This window comes from Pan paniscus, chromosome 13, assembly GCF_029289425.2.
Source record: "Pan paniscus chromosome 13, NHGRI_mPanPan1-v2.0_pri, whole genome shotgun sequence".
In the NCBI taxonomy this organism is placed as follows: Eukaryota; Metazoa; Chordata; class Mammalia; order Primates; family Hominidae; genus Pan; species Pan paniscus.
Window position 1 is genome coordinate 143,200,762 of NC_073262.2, and position 15,533 is coordinate 143,216,294.

At 45.9% G+C, this 15,533-nt stretch overlaps 1 protein-coding gene across 19 annotated transcripts in view; it reads right to left on the reverse strand.

The window, feature by feature from the left end:
• Nucleotides 1-15,533, reverse strand: part of ANKMY1 (ankyrin repeat and MYND domain containing 1) — a 98,577-nt gene that overhangs the window by 56,627 nt on the left and 26,417 nt on the right. For 8 of the 19 annotated variants that reach the window (XM_055109277.2, XM_055109282.2, XM_055109283.2 and 5 more), the window contains exons 5-7: nucleotides 4,636-5,108; nucleotides 1,318-1,534; nucleotides 774-938 (exon numbers count right to left, since the gene is read on the reverse strand). In XM_055109277.2, coding sequence (XP_054965252.1) covers nucleotides 774-938; nucleotides 1,318-1,534; nucleotides 4,636-5,108 — 855 coding nt within the window. Of the gene's footprint in view, nucleotides 1-773; nucleotides 939-1,317; nucleotides 1,535-1,741; nucleotides 1,865-4,635; nucleotides 5,109-15,533 lie in introns of all 19 variants that reach the window. The other 11 variants (XM_055109290.2, XM_034955520.3, XM_055109289.2 and 8 more) reach the window with 3 other exon arrangements.

A 15,533-nucleotide genomic window follows, 5' to 3' on the forward strand; every position in this document is an offset into this window, starting at 1 on the left:
TGGACCAGTGGCGTCAGTGAAACCAGCCCAAGAGTCCCACAGACAGTTGTTTTTGGATAAACATAGAAATCAACTCTTCTGTTAAAGCTTGAAAACTGTATTTGTTTTATCTGAGTTCCTTCCTCAGGAAAGGACCTTCAGGAAGCACCAGACAACTGAAACCCACAAGATCACCACACCAGATGCCTCCTTGCCTTGTCCTAGTTCCTGTTTTCTTACACATTGTTACATTTCTTTCCTGCTACATAAACTCCCAGTGTTAGTCAGTCAGGGAGATGGACTTGAGACTGAGCTTCCAGCTCCTCAGCTGCAGCACCCAATTAAAGCCTTCTTCCTTGGCAATACTTGGCATCTCAGTGATTGGCTTTCTGTGTGGTGAGCAGCAGGACTGAGACCGAACCCCTGGTGTTTCAATAACATCAGTACTGCCAGGAAACTGTTAGGCATGCAGATTCTCAGCCCCACCTTGGGGGCGTTGTCATGGATGCCCACTCTCCCTCCACAGCACCCCTTTTCTGCACAGTGCTGGCAGGGCAGGTCTCGGGGCCCCAGGCTGCTATGCAGGAGATGAGTAAAGAACACACATCCCTTGGCATCTGCTCAGGGTCCCTTAGGGGATGCCCAGGCTCTGTCTCTCTTGCCCACTCCCTGCCTTATAACTCACCCTGTACAAGCCTGGTCCACACAGGAGGGAGGAGGCTTGGTGGACATTTACAGAGACAGAGAAGACAACAGGAGACAGTTGGTGGTGCAGTGGCCACCGGGGGGCTTACCTGGGGCTCAGGTATGGTCCGTTCAGCAACATTGGGCTTGAAGGACTGGGCGGGGTAGTGGAGGAGGAAACACATGCTGAGTGCCGTGAGACCCTCATCTGAGCACTTGTTCACGTCGGCCCCACAGTCCAGGAGAAGGTTGACAATGTCGTTGTGGCAGTGAGTCTGGAGGGAGATGAGGCAGGACTCAGGATGATGCGCCTGGCCCTCAGGGGTGGGAAGGGTCACCGGGTGTCCTGATGCCCTCATGAGGCCACCCCATGGCAGGGCAGGAACCAGTGCTCATTCGGGAGCTTGGCAAAGGGACAAGTGTGGGACAGAGGAATGGAACAGGCACTCTGCCCCAAACCCTTCTGCACTGGACCACGAGTGTCACACTCAGCTGAGTGGGTTTCTGCTGAACGGCGAGGTGGAGGTGTGGACAATCAGTGTCCCCATGTACCTCAGCTCTGCTCCTGCAGAGGGGGCCACAGAGGGCCACCCACATGTGTGACCCTCACAGCTAAGCTCCTGCGGGCACCAGCTGGGAGGGTGTGGGGCTTACAGCAGCCGCAGCAAGCACAGTGTAGCCCTTTGCGTCCGCCACGTCAGCACTAGCAAAGTTGTTCTTCAGGATCCTACAAATCCATTCGTGGTTCCCTTCCTCAGCCTTTAGGATCATCTCCATGGAAAGCTGCTCTTTGGGCCCGCAGGGTGCAAAGCCGCTGCGCTTCCCCTCCAGGATGGCGCCCATGTTCCAGCTGGTGTGAGCTGGCTTGTTCCTGGCAACACAACAAGTTTCAGTGGTCCTAGACCAGGTTCTGCACCTCCCACGAGAAAGGGTCCAGCTGGACCACCTCCCTCCAATGCCTCTCCTTCTTGTGGCTCAGCCCCCCACTGTTCACTCCTCAGGCACCCTGAATGCTGGCAGCTGCACCCCCAGCTGCTCACGATCCACTAGGTTGCACACGGTGGTGCAGACATGCCACCTGGAGGTCAAGATGCTCGGGCTATATGTCTGTCCCGGCAGGAATGTGCTGGCTGCGAGTACATCCATGCATCTCTGATTCATCTGGGTGTTTGCTAAGAAATGGGCTGTAACAGCAAAGGCCCTGGGTAGGAAGGAGACCAACATACATGTGGTTCCAGTCTCAGCACCAACACCCACATTCCACCCTCTGCTCATCCATTTTTGTCTGAGTAGACAACATGCATTATCTCATGGCTTACTCACCACACAACACTGATGCCTCCTGGTGTGTACACAACCCCTTTTCACAATCAAGAACCTGTGCATTATAGATGCTTCTGTACCTAACAGTCTTCAACAATTACAAGCCCAGTTGATGTCTGTTCTGCATGATGGATAGATGGATGGTTGGGTAGGTGGATGTATGTTGCATGAGCGAATTGATGGATGAATGGATGGGTGGGTGGATGAATGGATGAGTGGGTGGGAAGATGGATGGATGGGTGGGTGGATGAATAGATGGATAAGTGGGTGGGTAGATGAATAGATGGATAAGTGGGTGGGTGGATGAATGGGTGCCGCATTGGTGGATTGATGAATGAATGGATGGGTGGGTGGGTGGATGAAAGATGCATGAATAGATTGATGGATGGATAGATGGGTAGGTGAGTGGATGACTGGGTAGGTAGGTGGGTAGATGAATGGATGGTTGGATGAATGGATGTTGCATGGGTGGACTGATGGATGAGTGGATGGGTGGGTGGGTAGGTAGATGAATGAGTAGGTAGATGGGTAGATGAATGGATGGCTGGATGAATGGATGTTCCATGGGTGGACTGATGGATGAAGGGGTGGGTGGGTGGATCAATGTTGCATGAGTATACTGATGGATGAATGGATGGAAAGGTGGGTGAGTGGGTGAATTAATGGGTAGGTGGGTGGGTGGATGAGTGGATGGCTGGATAAATGGATGTTAAGTGGGTGGATTGATGGATGACTGGACGGGTGGGTGGGTGAACAAATGGGTAGGTGGGTAGGTAGATGAATGGATGGCTGCATGAATGGATATTGCATGCATGAATTGATGGATGAATGGATGGCTGGATGGGTAGATGAATGGATAGGTGTGTGGGTGGATGGCTGGATGAATGGATGGGTGGGTGGATGAATGTTGCATGAGTAGGTTGATGGATGAATGGATGGGTGGGTGGGTGAATGGGTAGGTAGGTGGATAGATGAATGGATGGCTGGATGAATGGATGTGGCATGGGTGGATTGATGGATGACTGGATGGGCGGGTGAGTGGATGAATGGGTAGGTAGGTGGGTAGATGAATGGATGGTTGGTTGGATGAATGAATGTTACATGGGTGGATTGATGGATGAATGGATGGGTGGGTGGATGAATGGTGCATGAGTAGACTGATGAATGGATGGGTGGGTAGGTGAATGGGTAGGTGGGTGGGTAGATGAATGTCTGGCTAGATGAATGGATGTTGCATGGGTGGATTGATGGATGACTGGATGGGTGGGTGGGTGTATGAATGGGCAGGTGGGTGGGTAGATGAATGGATGGCTGGATGAATGGATACTGCATGCATGAATTGATGGATGAATGGATGGGTGGGTGGGTGGATGAATGGGTAGGTGTGTGGGTAGATGAACAGATGCCTGAAAGAATGGATGTTGCATGGGTGTACTGATGGATGAATGGATGGTAGGTGGGTGGGTGCTTGGGTGGGTGGATGGATTGATGAATGAAAAAGCAGCCACTTATTCTCAGAAAATATGCATTCTGAAACAGTTTAGTGACATCTGAGGTCAATATTTAGGAAAGGAATTAAAGTGTTCTTGAATATTTTAACTGTTAAAAATTAAACACTTCAACCGGGCACGGTGGCTCACGCCTATAATCCCAAAACTTTGGGAGGCTGAGGCGGGTGGATCATGAGGTCAGGAGTTCAAGACCAGCCTGGCCAATATGGTGAAACCCCGTCTCTACTAAAAATACAAAAATTAGCTGGGCGTGGTGGCAGGCACCTGTAATCCCAGCTACTCGGGAGGCTGAGGCAAAGAACTGCTTGAACCCAGGAGGCGGAGGTTGCAGTGAGCCAAGATCGCGCCACGGCACTCCAGCCTCGGTGACAGAGTGAGACTCTGTGCCTGCCCCCACCCCCCCCCAAAAAAATTAAACACTTCTCCTTAGGTAGTGGCTGACTTTTCTGGAGCTCTGGGTAGGGTAGGAGGGTTTTTGGAAGACCAACAGAGCAGAGCATCTTTTGACACCATCCTTGGACAAGTCAAAGGCCTGCCTGGGCCCCAACACCACTACTGCCCTGTGCTCCCACCCTTGGCTCTCATGCAGATCCCTTACCACCATATAACAGTAACAACAAACCCTGCTCTCCATGTCAACCGAGAGGAGACTTGGCCCATAGAACACCTAGGCGCTGATGCAATGGTGGGGGCAGGGCACTAGCTATGGCCTGCACAAGGGGAAACGCACAGGGCCCAGGGCCAGGACTCACCATTAGCTCCACGGGCTCAGGAGATTCTCCCCAGCCACATCCCCCCACCAGGTTCCACACCAGCCTCGGGACTCCCCTGGCTGCATGTTCACCAAACCACCTTCTGATCACTCCTGTCCCCAAGAGTGGGCAGGTGGGATCCTGAGACCCTCATTCCCCTGCACAGACGTCCAGGGCCCCAGGACCCGGCCTGCCTCCCAGCTCGAGTCAGCAGGGGCTTTCCCTCCCTTCATTATCGCCCACATCAGTCACTTAATGGGAGGAGTGTGTTTAGGTCACTCTGAGGGAGCACTGTCAGTGGCAGCTGGCCGGGGACCTCAGGAACCTGCCTAGGGCAGCCTGCACAGTGCAGGGCCCTAGGGGAGGAGCAGTAGCAGACTAGTCACCTGAACTTGTAAGTTTGCTTCTGGATTTTGACCAACAAAGGGGTCTCATTGATTATGAACCACGGTTCTCCATCCTCAACGAACGGAGGAATTTCATTGAGGAAGATGCGGGTGTCCAGCTCTTTGCGGAAAGAGCTTGTCATGGGCAGGTGGTCACTGTTGGTCGAGTAGACGTACATTTCTGGAGGCAGCGTTAGGTTGTCATTCAGAAGAAACCGCTTATAGTCATAGAAAAAGGGGTCCTGTCCCTCCTGCAGTCCCCACTCCGTTTTCTCCTCTTCTGAGAGGCTGATCCTGGCAGGGCTGTGGGTGATGAAGCTGGAGAACTCAGGGTATCTGAGGAGGGAGAAGCCACTGGGAATCTGGGTGCACAGCTTGATGAGCTGCTCTCGGAACCACAGCCCCACGTCCTGGCTGCCATCGGGGTAGGTCTCGACGCCTGGCCCAAACCGCTGGTCCGCTTTGTACAGCCCCTGCCAAGGAAGCGCAATAGGCCGAGGAGAGATGACGCGACCCAGCTGCACATGTGATCATGTTTGTAACGTCAAAAGAAATCCCAAAAAAGAAAACTTTCCCAAGAAATGCATGCATTCACCCAGTAAACATCTCTGGAGGCTTAGGCTGTGCTGCCCAGGGACCGAGGCGGACCAGCTCTCCCAAGGAACAGGAAGGAGGGCACTCCAGAGAGTGCATGGAGGGGCAAGGGGGCAGCCAGGGAGGTCTCAGTGGCCTCTGAGGTGAGGACATGATGGAAGTCTCATGGTGAAAGCGTGTCAGAGGTGCCAGGTCTGGGTTCAATTAGGGAACCCAGCCCAAACACCCCAAAAGGCTGGGGCAGCAGTGGGTGGGGAGGACGTATGCAGGCAGCAGGTCAGGTATGACCCAACAAGGGGCAGGAGAAGGAGGAGGAGATAGAGGAAAGGAAGAGGAGGAGGAGGAAGGAGGGAAGAGCAGGAGAGGAGGCCAAAGGGAGGAGGGGAGGAGCGAAGGGAAGGAGAAAGAGGGGGACAGAGGAAGAAGGGGAGCCAATCCTTGCTTCCAGGAACCCAGCAGCTCCCAGGCCTTTGCATGTAGGCAGTGGAGGCCACAGTGCAAGAGAGGAAGAAAGCACCCAGGAGGGCCTCACAAAACAACCAGTGAGCGGCCACTGCCAGGTGCCCAGGGCAGGGAGCACAGTCAGGGGCCTGCTGCCCAGGGGAGGTGCATCTTCCTGAGATGGCATTGAAGGATGCCTGGAGGGCACGGTGGGCAGAGGAGACAGCACAGGAAAAGGCACTGAGGCCTGCAACAGTGGGTGGCAGGGACGCTTCCCTCCCTGGGGCCCGCATGCTCATCCATGAAATAGGAATACTCCCATCTCAGAGGTCTCCACCTGATGTGGTTTGGATCTGTGTCCCCACTCAAATCCCAACCCACCCAAATCCCATGTCAAATTGTACTCCCAGTGTTGCAGTGGGGCCTGGTGGGAGGTGACTGGATCACAGGGGTGTATCCTTCATGAGCGGTTTAGCACCATGCCCTTGGTGCTGCCCTCCTGATAGGGCATTCTCGCGAGATCTGCTTGTTTAAAAACATGTGGCACCTCCTCCCCCACTTGCTCCTGCTCCCACCACATGATGTGCCTGCTCCCCGTTCACCTTCCAACATGACCGGAAGCTTCTTGAGGCTGTCCCAGCCATGCTTCCTGTACAACCTGCAGAACCATGAGCCAATTACACCTCTTTTCTTTATAAATTACCCAGCCTCAGGTATTTCTTTGCGGCAACGTGAGAATGGCCTAATACACCACCCATGCTACACACCCGCCTGAGCATCTCCAGCTGCAAGCCCAGGCTGGGTGCTTGGGGATGTGTGGCTTCATGAGGCCCCTGCCCACAAGCAGCTTGCAGCTTGCAGCACAAGGAGGCAGAAAATGAAATGAAGGGAAGCGTGCTCGGACTGGCTTTGCTCTGCAAGGGAGTTGGGCAGTGGCACTGTTTCCAGAAGAGCCTTTGGGGCGGCTCAGTGGGGTGGAGGTGGAGAGAAGTGACAGGTGAGGTTGGGCCATAGGCAGGTACCGGGCAGGTCTGGAGGGCCTCATGGGCAGAGCAAGGGGGCTGCACATTCACCCCAGGAGCCTCAGAGAGCCCCTGAGGAGGCGTAAGTCACTGGATCAGATGCTCCAGGAAAAACTTGGGGGTAGAGCAAGAAAAGGGGGGCCATGGGCAAGGAGGCAGCAGCGAGAAAACAGCCCCCATAATTAATGTTGAGGTCAAGGGCGCTATGACCAGGACCCCGTGGTTCTGCTTCTGGGACCCATCATAAGGAAATCACGACAGACGATTGTGAGTGTCATCACAGACACAGTCACAAACTTGTTCACCATAGCAATATATCTAAGAGCAGATAATAATAATAGTAACCCCAAGGTTAAATAAAGGAGAGTGTGTCCACAGGATGCAAGATAACGCAGGCCTTAGAAAGCCTGATTTTGATATAAATTTACTTTTTGACCAAACAATACCACTTCTAGGAAGGCTGACCAAAGATCACCAGCAAAAGTGCAGAAAGATTCCTGTGCAAGACTATTCACCACAGCTCAGCATGGCACAACAAAGACAGGGAAATGCCCACATCCTCAGTTCTTCCTCAGCAGCTGCATGAAGAGGCAAGTCGGCCTCAAGGAGGAGAACATGGCAGCGCGGTCACGGCCCAGAGGGCACCTCCCACCGCCCACAGTAACGGAGCGTGTGTGCACACTGCTCCTGCTTTGCGAATGCAAAGATGAGCCCCAAGCTATGAAAAGGGCACAGGTGGCAAGGGAGGAACCAAGATGGAGGAGAAAGGGCTCCAAGCCACACTCCTCTGTCCAGACCTTGTTTTCTAGATTTCGCTTTGGAACAATGTAATTTTTTTTGCATGATTAAAAAGCAAAATGGAAGAAAGACATGAAAAATAGAATCCCAAGAAAGCAAAATAAAGCCAGTGGATGCAGCTCTACATCTCAGCGGTGGATTATCCAGAGAGGAATCATTCCACGAGCCCCCAAGCATGGGGATGAGTGCACCCTGCTGTGGGATGAGCCCTGGGGACAGAGAGTAGCAGGGAAGCCTTGCACTGTTTCTAGTCATCATCATGGTAGCAATAGCTCTGTCTGGTTTTTGTTATTGTGACACCACCGTACATATGTTATGAGAAAAAGCAAACAAGAACTTTTGTCAATGATTAGAAACCAAGATTTTTAAATCTAAGAGAAAAGAAATGCACTACCACAGCTGTAAGGTAAAAGCCTGGACTCCTAAACTGGAATTGGAAATATCAGTATGAAAATGCATTTTTTCATTAAAAAGAGTCTTTTCTGGATCGTTCTACTGAAAAAGTCTAGAAATAACTAGCCAATGTGGTAGTAATGAGCACCCAAATTATGGTCTCCAAGTACCATGTCCCACTCAATAGATAAACAACTGATTGCAGGTTCAGAGCAGAAAATGTACTAAGGAGCCTGGAACTTCTTGCCACAGCAGAAAGCAAGAAAGCTATGCATATTCATGTCTACAGGCACATGCCAGGATAAAAAAAAGAAAACTATCAACACTGGAACACCTGCTGGAGATATGTCAGAATCTCAAAAGCTAAAGAGGCCATCCCTGGCCGAGGATGGGACAATTTGGGCATCCAAAAGCCTAATAACTTCAGTGGACTGAAACACATCAAATAGATTAAAATCTATACATTCATAAAGAATCCAAAAAGAGAAACTAACACTCTGATCGCCATTGAAGGGTGTCAGGAGACCCAATCTCCACAAAAAAATTTACAAATTGTGCTGGTGTGATGACGCACACCCGTAAGCCCAGCTACTCAGAGGCTGAGTTGGAAGGCTCGCTTGAGACCAGAAGTTCAAGGCTGCAGTGAGCTATGATCACACCACTGCACTCCAGCCTGGGCAACAGAGTGAGACCCTGTCTCAATAAATACATAAATAGAATAATAAAATAAAGTAAAAAAAAAAAAGTCATTGTTAAGAAAAGTGAAAAGGTAAGCCACTACTGGGATAAAATATTTATAAGTATCAGAATATATATAAAGAACTCTGTAAGTCCATAAGAACATAAATAACCCAATTAATAATCAGTAAAACAAATAAACACTTCACCATAGAAGATATGTAGATAACAAATAAGAATATGAAAAAATGTCCAACATCATTAGTCACTGGAGCACTAAAAATTCAAACCATAATAACATACCACATACACCCATGAGAATGGCTAAAATAAAAAGACTGGCAATACCAAGTGTCGACAAGGATGTGAAACAAGTGGAACTTTCGTATCTTGATGACTAAATGCAAAACGGCACAGTCGCTTTGAACAACAGTTTGGCCATTTCTTATAAAATGTACCATACACTTACTGTTTTGACCAGCAACCCCACTCTTGGGTGTTTATCCAAGTGAAAACAAAGATATATGTCCACTTCCAATCAACCGTTCTGGGCAGCTTTATTCATAGAAACCAAAAATTTGGAAGAAGCCAAATATGCATTTATTGGTGAACCAATAAAAATTTTGTGTTATATCCATGCAATGGAATACTACCCCATAATTTTTTTAAATTGACTGAAATATGTAAAACATGTATGAGTCTCAAAAGAATCATGCCGTAAGCAAAAGAAATCAAACATAAAATACTACACCCAGTAAAATTGTATGTATATAAAATTATAGAAGCAGGGAAACAACAATGACAAAAAGCAGATTAGTAGTTGTCAATGGCTAGAGGGTGGAGGTAGGGGTTTACTATAAAGGAGCTGGAAAAAATTCTGGGGGATGATAGAAATATTCTAAATCATGATCAAGGTGGTAGTGAAATGACTATGCATTTGCTCAAAATTCACTGAGTTGGTTACTTAAAATCAGTAAATCATGTTGCATGCAAATTTTATCTCAATAAAACTGACTAAAAAATGGAAAAAATACTAAGAAAATAATTTTAGTGGAAGAATAGCATGTTCAATATATAAAAATGGAAGACACAGAAATGAGACATAGAGGGTATTGTGAGTAGGTCTAACATACCTGCAATTCGAGTACCAGAGAGAGAGGAGAGAGAATGAGGCACAGGCAATATTTGAAGAAATAACAGTTGAGAATTTTCCAGATCCACAAATGGAAACATCACATTGAAACTGTAGAAAACCAAAGAAAGACAAAACCTCAAAGCAGCCAAAGAAGAGACAGAATATATTCAAAAGAGCAATAGGCTGACAGCTGACTTCTCAACAGCAAAGATGGAAGCCAGGAAACGATGGAGTAGAATCTTCACTGTGCTCAAGAAAATAACTGTCAACCTAGAACTCTGTCCTGTGGGGATATTCTTCAAGAACTGAGGCAAAAACAATTGATTCTCAGACAAGCAAAAACTGACAGAATACCATCTTCAAATACACATTCAAATTCTAAGGGTATTCTTCAGGCAGAAAGAAAGTGACACTTTGGGGAAGGCAATTGTACAAAAAAAGTAATTAATTAAATTCAGGGAGAGTGACCCTTGATAAAAGACCAGAAACACAAGAAGGAGTAAGGGCAGAGAAGGTGACAATACCTGGGTAAGTCTAAAAATGCTGACTATAATAAGTTCTCAGAGAGACTAGATAGATAGACATAGATATAAAGCCACTCTTATTAGGGGTATGACTAACATGTAAAAAGCTGCACATACATGTATACACTTGATGAGTTTAGGAGTAAGTTTACAGCCATGAATCCATCACCACCATGAAGGCCACAGAAATATCCATCACCACCCAAAGTTTCCTCCAATCCCCCCTATATATGTCCTCAAATTCCTGGGCTCAAGCGAGCCTCCCACCTCAGACTCCTGAGTAGCTAGGACTACAGGTGCATGCCATCATGCCCAACTAATTTTTCTTATTTTTATTTTGTAGAGATGAGGTCTCACTATTGCTCAGGCTGGTCTTGAACCCCTGGCCTCAAGTGATCCTCCTGCCTTGGCCTTCCAAAGTATTAGGATTACAGGCATGGGCCCCCACATCTGAGCCCCTTATATATTTTTAATGGATCCCAGTAGCAGCATAGAATTCAAAAAGGGATAAATGGAGTTAAAAAATAGTCTAAGTTTCATACATTTTCCTGGAAAATTAAACGTATCTATAAATACTAGAATTAGTGTATCAAGAATGCATGCTGTAATTTTTAGGGTGTTGCTAAAATAATAGAAAAAGAGTGTATAACTTTGAAACTGATAATGTGAAAACAAGATTGTTTTTTAAAATACCATATCCACCCAAATGAAGATGAGAAAAAAGAGAAGAAATGTATAACAGGTGGAACAAAGAAAAACTGCATAATAAGATAGCAGACGTAAAACAAGTATATTACTATGAGATATACATGGTCTAAAATCAGAGTTGTACAAAAGAAAAATCATGAGCTAAGTATATAATTTAAAATTTTTACAGTAAGTAAATGGAAGCTGGTAGAATTATTTTTTAAAAATATTTTTATTTAACTCAATCTTTCCAAAATATCATTTCAACATATATTTAATATTCAAAATTGTTGATGTATCTTACATTCTTTTTTCTTAATAATTCTTCAAGATCTGGTGTGTGGTTCACATTCACAGCACCCCTGAACTTGGCCCAGCCACATTTCAAGTGCTCAGGAGACATGCATGGCTAGTGGCCACCACGTTGGACAATGCGGGTCTAAATGACCAGTGACAATTATTGGGCTGGATTTCAATAAACACACACACACACACACACACTTTTTTTAGGTAAAGTGATGCGTCATGAAAAAAATACAAAAAAATGTAAAATGAAGAAATATCTAAAACATAATGAAACAGAAAGGTTGAAAGTAAAGTTACAGAGAAAGACGCATCACAGGAAAAATACTGGAGTCCTTCCGTATCTGCAGTTTTGCTTTCCACAGTTTCAGTTACTCATGGTCAACCATACTCCAAAAATACTAAATGGACAATTCCAGAAATGAACAATTCATAAGTTTTAAATTACATGCCATTCTGCGTATTGAGATGAAATCTCACAGCATCCTGCCTAGTCCTGCCTGAGATGTGAATTGTGCCTTTATCCAGCTTCTCCATACTCCACACACTGTCCACCCACTCGTCACTTAAACCTAGTATATATAAGGCTTGATGCTATCCACAGTTTCAGGCATCCACTGGAGCTTATCCACAGTTTCGGGCATCCACTGGGGCTCTTGACATGCATCCTCGCCTAGAAGGCAGGACTTGACTCCTGTAATCCCAGAAAGCTAACGTAGCCTTGTTAATATCTACAAATTAGACTTTGGGTCATAAAGCATGACAAGAGATTTTTTTAGTGGCTCATGCCTGCAATCCTAAACCTTTGGGAGGCTGAGGCAGGAGGAACACTTGAGCCCGGGAGTTTGAGACCAGCCTGGGCAACATAGTGAGAACTCTACAAAACATAAAAGAATTAACCCAGCATGGTGATGCATGCCTGTGGTCCCAGCTCCTAGGGAGGCTGAGGTGGGAGGATCACCTGATCCAAGGAGGTCAATGCTGCAGCGAGCCGTGGTCGCACCACTGCACCCCAGCCTGGGCAACACAGCAAGACCCTGTGTCAAAGATGATCACTTCATCATAATAATAGATTCAACCTACAGGGAGACATACTAATTCAAAAGTTTGACTCTTCTAACAATATGGTCTCAAAATAAATAAAGCAAAATTTGACAGAATTATAAGAATAATAAATCCACAATCACAGTGAGAGATTCTAACATACCTTTCTCAGTCATCAATGGAATGAGCAGTCAAAAAAAGCATATCGGATTTAGACAAGATGGGGCATGGTGGCTCACACCAATAATCCCAGCACTTTCGGAGGCTGAGGTGTGAGGATCACTTGAGCCCAGGAGTTCAAAACCAACCAGGGCAACATAGCAAGACCCCATCTCTACAAAAATAAAATTATCAGGGTGTGATGGTGCATGCCTACGGTCCCAGCTACTCAGGAGGCTGAGGCAAAGGATTGCTTGAGCCTGGGAGGTCAAGGCTGCAGTAAGCTGTGTCGATGAAAAAAGTCAAACTGTGTGAAATGTTTTAAGAGATTTATTCTGAGCCAAATGTGAGTGACCATAGCCCATGACACAGCCCTCAGGAGGTCCTCAGAACATGTGCCCAAGGTGGTTGGGGTACAGCTTGGTTTTATATGTTTTAGGGAGGCATGAGACATCAAACAAATACATTTAGGAAATACATTGGTTTAGTTCAGAAAGGTGGAACAAATCAAAGTGGGGGCTTTCAGGCTGCAGGTAAATTTAAATATTTTCTGGTTGACAATTGGTTGAGTTTATCTGAACCCAGTTTACTTGGGATCAATGGAAAGGAATGTTCAGGTTAAGATAAAGAACCAAGTTTTATTGTTCAGAGAGAGAGCAGGTTGTAAAATGTTTCTTATGGGACCTAAAAGCGTGCCTGGCTCTTAGCTGATTATCTCCTGCATTGGAAAGAAAGGAAGGAAAACAAAGGGGAAAGGGGATTCTCTATAGAACGTGGATTTTTCCCACAAGAGACTTTGCAGGGCAATTTCAAGGTATGACAAGGAAATGTATTTTGGGGATAAATATTCTTTTCTTGTCACATAATGTTATACCAGAGTCAGATTGAAAGTAAGTCATGATATATAGGGTCAAACAAAACCCATCTGGTAAGAATTTGTGGTTTGTAGGACATGACTCCCTAGACCCCTTAGGTAGGAATTTGGGCAAGATTTTTAAAAAATCAGAGTTTAGTCCTCAGCTGTGATCACGCCACTGCACTCCAGCCTGGGTGACAGAGCAAGACCCTGCCCCCACCCCCACCACACCCCCCTAAATAGTAAAGACTAACACAAATAGTAAAAGTGACCCAAGCACATATAAAGACTATGCTCACTAACTGCAAAATGCATATTCTTTTCATAAATACAAAAACATTTAAAAAGTTGGCCAAAGTCTGGGTCATAAAGCAAGTCTCTAAGTTTCAAAGAACTGCAACCACACAAGGCACACAAGAATGCAGAAAATCAATAACAAAAAACTATCTAGAGCCTGAACACTAAGCAATACTCCTATAAGATAAACCATGGGTCCAGAGGAAATCACAACAGAAATGAGAACATATTTTGAACTGAATCAAAATAATATAACCAAATTTTGGATTACAGAGCCATGCTTAGAAAGAATATATATCATTAAATATGTACATCAGGTAAGAAGAAAACTAGAATATCAATAAGTGAGAAAAGAAAAGCAAATTCTTTTTTTTTCTTTTGGAAAAAATCGATGAACTGGATAAGAAAATAGAATCAAATGGCATGCTCAACTGAGCTGAAGGCTGTTTCTTTGGGGAAAATGAATAAAATTGACACCTCCCTGGCAAGACTAGCCAGAGGAAAAACGGAGGGCACAGAAACATGAAAAGGGTCACAGCAGCGCCACTCACTTAGGGAAAGGCCATTTCAGGCCACAATGCAATGCCACTGCATGACTACTAGAGAGGCAAAAACTAAAGTAACAGTGACAAGACCAGGTGGTAATAAGAATTCAGAGATTCAAACCCTTGAAGCAACAGAGCAAGACCCTGTCTCTAAAAACAAACAAAAAACAATTGAGCAGTAACATAAGATGTATTGCATTGCCTTTCTCTTCTCTACAAGAAAATATTACATATGAAGAGGCAGCTAAAGATTAGACAGTCAAAAAATATACAAGAAGTCTTATAGAGGTGGATCAGGCAGTTAATAAAAAGACTATGCTTTTTCCCTGGATTCTATAATATTTATTGAATGCAGCCACTTTCTTAAATGTATAATTTATTGTAATTTTTTCTCATGCTAAATATTCATTTTGATTTTTTAAAATTATTTTTCTTTTTAAAATAAATAGAGAGAGGGTCTCACTATGTTGCCCAGGCTAGTTTCAAACTCCTGAGCTCAAGCAATCCTCTTGCTTCAGCCTCCCAAAGTGCTGGGATCACAGTCGTGAGCCACCGTACCCATCCAAATATTCACTTTCAACGAAAAAGAAAAAAAAGAAGAAAAAGAAAAGAAAAAAACAGCACAGCAAGAAAAACTGTATCTCACAGCAGCCTGAGGAATGTGAGGTCGGCTAAAGTGATGAGGCCCAGAGAGACCAGCAAGAGACTTCAGTCAGGCCCCCACCCTCACCTGCAGCCAGGCCCAGGGTAATTGTTTCAAGGCCTTTTGTTTTTCCTTTCTTTACCTATAGTTTCCAGATTTGCTGATAAGTTACCCAAAATGTTATCACAAGTTCCATAATGTGACCCTCGCCTATTGTCTTCATGTTCGTAGGATTTCCGATACAAAAAACAATATCCAGTCAATAGCTCCTGTAATTTTAATGTAAATTCTTGGTAAATAACTTAAGAATTTCCCCTTCTTTTTTCCTTTAAAACCTCACTTGTAACTGCTGCTAACTGGAGCATCTATTCAGGGCAACTTGAATGTATTTCTCTATGGCTGCAGTCCTCAAACCTTGCAGTCCTCAAAACTCTACTCACATTAAATTTTGCCTCAGCCTCTTCCTTTAGGGTGACAACAACCACTTGGTTAAGCAGTCACCACATGACCCCACAGTCCCACTCCCAAGTATCTTCCCAAGCGACACGGAGACCTGTGCTTCATGTTGACATGTACAAAAACAACGAAGTGTGTATGTCTATAATGGTGTTAAATCAAGTGTAGCCTAAAGCTGCCTCCTTACATATTTCAGTTTGGCCTAAAGGTTTTTCTGCACGCTGTGAACCACAACAAGTGGAGGTGTAAACTGGTCATAGCCCACACCTGCGCCAATCGCTGAGTTTTGGCCAACCAAATGTAGCCACTGTTCAAACCATGTT